Source organism: Lycium ferocissimum, chromosome 12 (genome assembly GCF_029784015.1).
Source record: "Lycium ferocissimum isolate CSIRO_LF1 chromosome 12, AGI_CSIRO_Lferr_CH_V1, whole genome shotgun sequence".
Taxonomy (NCBI): Eukaryota; Viridiplantae; Streptophyta; class Magnoliopsida; order Solanales; family Solanaceae; genus Lycium; species Lycium ferocissimum.
In genome coordinates, this window is record NC_081353.1 from 17299241 (window position 1) to 17304473 (window position 5233).

The 5233-nt window shown below is 32.5% G+C and overlaps 1 protein-coding gene across 1 annotated transcript; it reads left to right on the plus strand.

The window, feature by feature from the left end:
- Window positions 1-1389: 1389 nt before the first annotated feature.
- LOC132040653 (uncharacterized) lies at window positions 1390-1954 on the plus strand. The gene has a single exon (XM_059431310.1). It carries the CDS (start codon window positions 1477-1479, stop codon window positions 1684-1686), a length of 210 nt encoding a protein of 69 aa, XP_059287293.1. The 5' UTR covers window positions 1390-1476; the 3' UTR covers window positions 1687-1954.
- The last annotated feature ends 3279 nt before the right edge of the window (window positions 1955-5233 follow it).

Sequence of the window (5233 nt, forward strand, 5' to 3'; positions counted from 1 at the left end):
AAAGCTGTTATGAATGCAAATCAACTCTAACATCTTAACTTTCATGAAAAAATCACAATTTCTTAAAACAATATTACTATCATACTATTCATTTATCTGCCTATAAGCAAATAATCAATAAACTAATTAAAACGTAACTCCTTCATGAATAAAAAAATTACTTTCAAATAGTGAAATAATAAAATATTATAATTTTGATACATAGAGCAAAAGACCAATAACAAGTGAAAATGTACAATTCGGTTATGTATTTTTTAAAAAAATATTAAGTGATATTCACCCTCACGATGTTCCCAAATAGTAAATATGTAATACTATGACTTGTTATTTGAGTTAGACCCAATCTTCTTATCTCTATAGATGAAAAACTATTAAGTATCATTTATTTGTTAAAGAATTATGAGGGACAACTATTTTAATTAAGAAATTTAACATATAATTTGTGTAAAAATTGTTAGGTGAGTCCGAGCGTTGGGCGTTGGGCATGTTTAGAGCGTACAATCGGGCGCTTCGAGCGTAATCATCACAAGAACTAAGCCCTGCACGTGAACTCCGGGGCGTTTTGCCAATGCCCTCAGGGCACTGGTATCAAGTAATTATTTAAGTTGTATACCAACTAGTTAAGCAACTAACTAGTCCAATTTTTAGTAAAAAGGCCAAACCCATCGACAAACGTCCACTTTGAACTCGGGGCGTTTTGCCAATGTTATCTACAAAACCAACACCCGTCTCGGGATTAAGTGGTCAATTAAATTGTGTCAACTTATTTTAATTGTATTTTAATTTGTTGTATACCATTAAAAAACTAGTTAAGCAACTAACTAGTCCAATTTTTAGTAAAAATAAGTAACCCCCATATGTACTAGATCATATAACACAATTTCCTTGTTCGTCTATTACCAAAAAAGCGACCCCATTCTTATCTTATAAAATGAAAGAAGGCAACACATATATGTGATGACATGTTGAAAAAAGGTTTTAATCTGGTATCTATTGCGTAAATACTTTCTACATAATCAATGAAATTTAAAATTTAGTTGCTTCATTTTTCAGGTTATTTTCCCACCTGGTGCTCAATATTAGCATTGGGCTCCGATTAAATTCGGATTCAATAAAGCCTCATATTAAGGCTTCTCTAACAAAGGTAATTAAAATCTAAGTCGGGCTCAAACTCAAAATCTCTTATAAAGGATGAAGGAATAGTTATCACTCCACCACAATCCTTATTTTTTTTTCCAGGTCATCAATCAATCATTTTGGATAACTATCTTTAATTGCCTTTTAAAAAGTACTCACTCCTATCCAATTTATTTGCCACTTTAACCCTTTTGAATATTACAGATGTAAAAATCCTTTACACACTTGATACCACATCTATATAATTGCACTTGCCAATCACGTCAGACATAATTTGGGAGAAACATAAACATCCCACAAAGAGAGAGAGTGTGTGTATGTGAGAGAGAGAGAACAAAAATGTGTTTGATAATATATGTTTGTGATGCAGAAGAGAAAGAACTAGGAAGACAAGCAGCAGCAGGAGCATGCCCTTCTTGTGGAGGCAAAGTTCAAGCTGTGGATGTTGAGAGCAAATGGAAATTTTGTTTCCTTCCTCTTTGCTTCATCATAAAGAGAAAATATCAATGTACTCTTTGTTCTAGGCGTTTAGTCTTGTATTCGTCTTGAACAAAAATTTAATTGTCCAAATTTCATGTCTTTTTCTCTCTTTCTCAATTTCATGAGGATGAGTTCTCCACTTCTATCCTTCGTCCAATTCATTTTTTATTTTTTATAATGGTGATGTTTGAGCTAGCTAGTACGGATATACATGGCCGATCTCAATTTATTTGGGATTAAGTCCTACTGGTTTTCGGTGATGTTCGAACTAGCTTACATGTACCTGTTGCCTTGTACCTTATTCCTTCTTTCCCGTTGCATGAGGATGAGTTCTCCACTTCTCTCTTCTTCCAATTAGTTTCATTTTTTATTGGTAATGTCCGAGCTATTGACTTATTTGGGACTTAAAGCGTACTTATTGTTGGTGATGTTCAAGCTGCTTTTGTGTACTCGACTGCTTTGTCCGTTACCTGTAATTGCCTTCCACCTTGTTCTCCCTTTCCCATTCCACGAGCACGGGCGAGTTTTCCCCTTCTCCCTCTCCTAATTCCAATTGATTCAATCTTTTTATAATGGTGATGTTCAAGTGAGTGAGGATTCATATATAGTCAATTTCAACTTATTTGAAATTAAGGCTAGTTTCAACTTATTTGAAATTGAGGCTTTCTTGTCGTTGGTGATGTTCGAGCTAGTAAGGATTCATGAAGCTGAGCTCGACTTATTTGGAACTGAAGCGTACTTGTTGGTGATGTTCGAGCTAACTTTTGTGTACTTTGACTGTTTTGTCCGGTACATGTTGCCTTCCACCGATACCAGTACCGGGTAACATTTTTTCTTCCTGCTGAGATTTGGACCTAATCTCTTATGATTTTCATCCATTACATGGTGGAAACTTTTCTATTTTGTTTTTTCTTGAGATTATTATGATCGTGTAAATACAGAGAGAGAGATGGGCTTCTTTTTTTTTTTGTTTTTTTTTTTTGGTCTTTGCAAGCTTCATTGTAATTTCAAGATGTTGGGTCATGCATTGTTAATTTTGATTTTCTTAAGGAGGAGTGGATGTTATTCACTGCTTTGTGATTGATATATATATCATCAATTTTAGTATCCAGAGGCCACAATTTGTAACGCAGTGTCATGAATTCCAATAATTTATGTACTAATGCTACTGAATATTCTTTACCCCTTTATACATGTTTAAAAGAAAAAAAAGTATTGAGATTTTTAAATTTTCAGTTTCGACAATGTGATCATACTGTCTTAATTTTTTTTTAGTCAGGGATAGGAGAATATTTATAATATTTTACTAGAAAGGTAAAAAACCCGCAAACTAATTGGAAAAAAAATATGTTGATGACATTGTAATTTCTAAAAATCCCCTTGATTTTCTTTTTATGCTATTACAAGATTGAGCATGAGTGAGACATTTATTGTATCCCAATATAAGCTAATTCCATATTAATTGTTCAATCACCAAAAAGAAAAAGAAAAAAGAAGAAAACTTTCCAAAAGTATCAGTAATATGTGTTTCTATTGTATATATTCTATCATGTCTTGTTTCCTAAAAGAAGAAGATCAAGATATATGGTCCAGTCCTTATCCTTTAGGGTGAGTTTGCTGTCATCACCTCATAAAGCTCCAACTTATCCTTTAGGGTGAGTTTGCTGTCATGCAACTCCACTTATACATTGTGTTTTGAAGTGGATATAGAATTTAATTTTAACGTGTTCAACTTTTAAAAAATTTGGTTTCAAATTCATTGTCGTGTTAAATTACGGATTCGAATTTAACATTTATTGAGATTTTAGTAATTTACATACACACATATATATATATATATATTTAATCTTTATGTCAAAGGTTATGGATTAAGATCAACCCAGCCGAAAAGCTATATTCCCCCTGATTATATCTAGCTAGAAAGCACCTTAAAATGACCCTTCAAACTCAAAAAAGACAACATTCGGAAAAGCTACTTCGCTATAATTATCTAAAATTATTTAATTCAAAGGTGGTGTATTTTTATTATATAAAAGAACATTTTGAAACATTCTTCTGCACATGTGTAGATATGGTCTGAATACTGTGAGTCTTAACGGTGGTTGAATGAATATGTTTTTATTTGTTTATATTTTTTTTGTTTAAAATTTTTAACACACATTGCAAATATGTATATTAGTGCATGCAGTTGCATACACTTCCATAAGTACATAAGGCAGCTCATTGTTTTTCAGTAATATTGAAAAAATTACCAGCAATATATAAGTTAAGAATTAGGGAGGAAAGCAAATAAAAGAGATTCTAAATACATATTTTCTGACACTTTTGGAAAGACAAAAAAAAAAAAAAAAGGAGGTGGTTAACATTGTAAAGGGCTCGTTTGGTTGGGAAACATATTATCTAGGGATAACTAATCCCCGGATTCTTATTCCACCCTCAATGTGGATAAATAAGGCTACAATCCCGGGATAACTAATTCCGAGATTAATTATTTCGAATTTTTATTCCAACTAAATATTAAATAAGAAGGCATTAAAATTTTATCCCGAAATTATTTTTGCTTATCCTTCACGCCAAACGACCCCTTTGCTATCTTGGGTCACTTAAGTGCAACGTGTTATGAAAATATTAATGTGTGGATGTCTATTACTTCTCTACATATAACTCCCACTACTTCATGTTCATAACTTTTGTAGAAGTAACCCCCATTACTTTATGATCACTACTCTCACACTTTATTTCTATAACCCCTAAACAGTTACTAACCATGTTTATAACACAACCTTTGGTGTTCTCAATGTATTCCTATATATAGTTGGGTTGTATGTAATATTTGGACACAGTTGAACACATTTGGATGAATAAGAAATCTCTCGTCTCTTGTATCTCTATTTCTATTGTTTTCATCCTTTACTATTATTACTCTTTTAGCTTAATTTTACAACACGTTATCAGCACGAGTCTCTAACCAATTGAGATTATCTGCTTCCAATCGGATCTATGTTGCTTCCTAAAGGAGTTGGGTTAATTTGTCGATCTAATTCAGGTATGTACATAATACCACACTAATTTCTTGTCAAAAAAAAGAAAAATGAATTGATTGGTGATATGTACGGGAGGTGTTTGTTTTGTCAATATGCAGTATTAGTATAATTCAAAATTGAGCTTTTAATTAATCCTACTATAAATATGACAACAATATCATTAATAAATTGTATTTGTCCTTCATGACCATCACCATATGATTTTACTTGTATGCTACCGTCTAAGCATAGAAAAGGTAAAATCCTTTGCACTACTGGAACTGGTACATGATATGTCATGGCTTTCTCTAGCTAAACCGAAATAGATCGTCGTCGTGTCAGTTTTCTTTGAATAGAGAAATCTTTTGTTACTTAAAATCGGATAACGAATCGTCAGACTGCCTACAACTTTATATTGATTATCTGTATTAGTTCCTTATTTCACAAACAATGGTTTTAATGTTAAGGACAGGTGGGAAATATTACTGCTTTATCCTTTACGTTTGACTGTCTAACTTTCTCTATCGAAGTGTTGAATTTTTCTTTCTAGCAAATCAGAAGGCCATGACAGGATGCCACACAAAATTGACTGT

Coding starts and splice junctions, on each gene's coding strand:
- LOC132040653 (XM_059431310.1), top strand. CDS start 1,477: ATGTGTTTGATAATATATGTTTGTGATGCAGAAGAGAAAGAACTAGGA.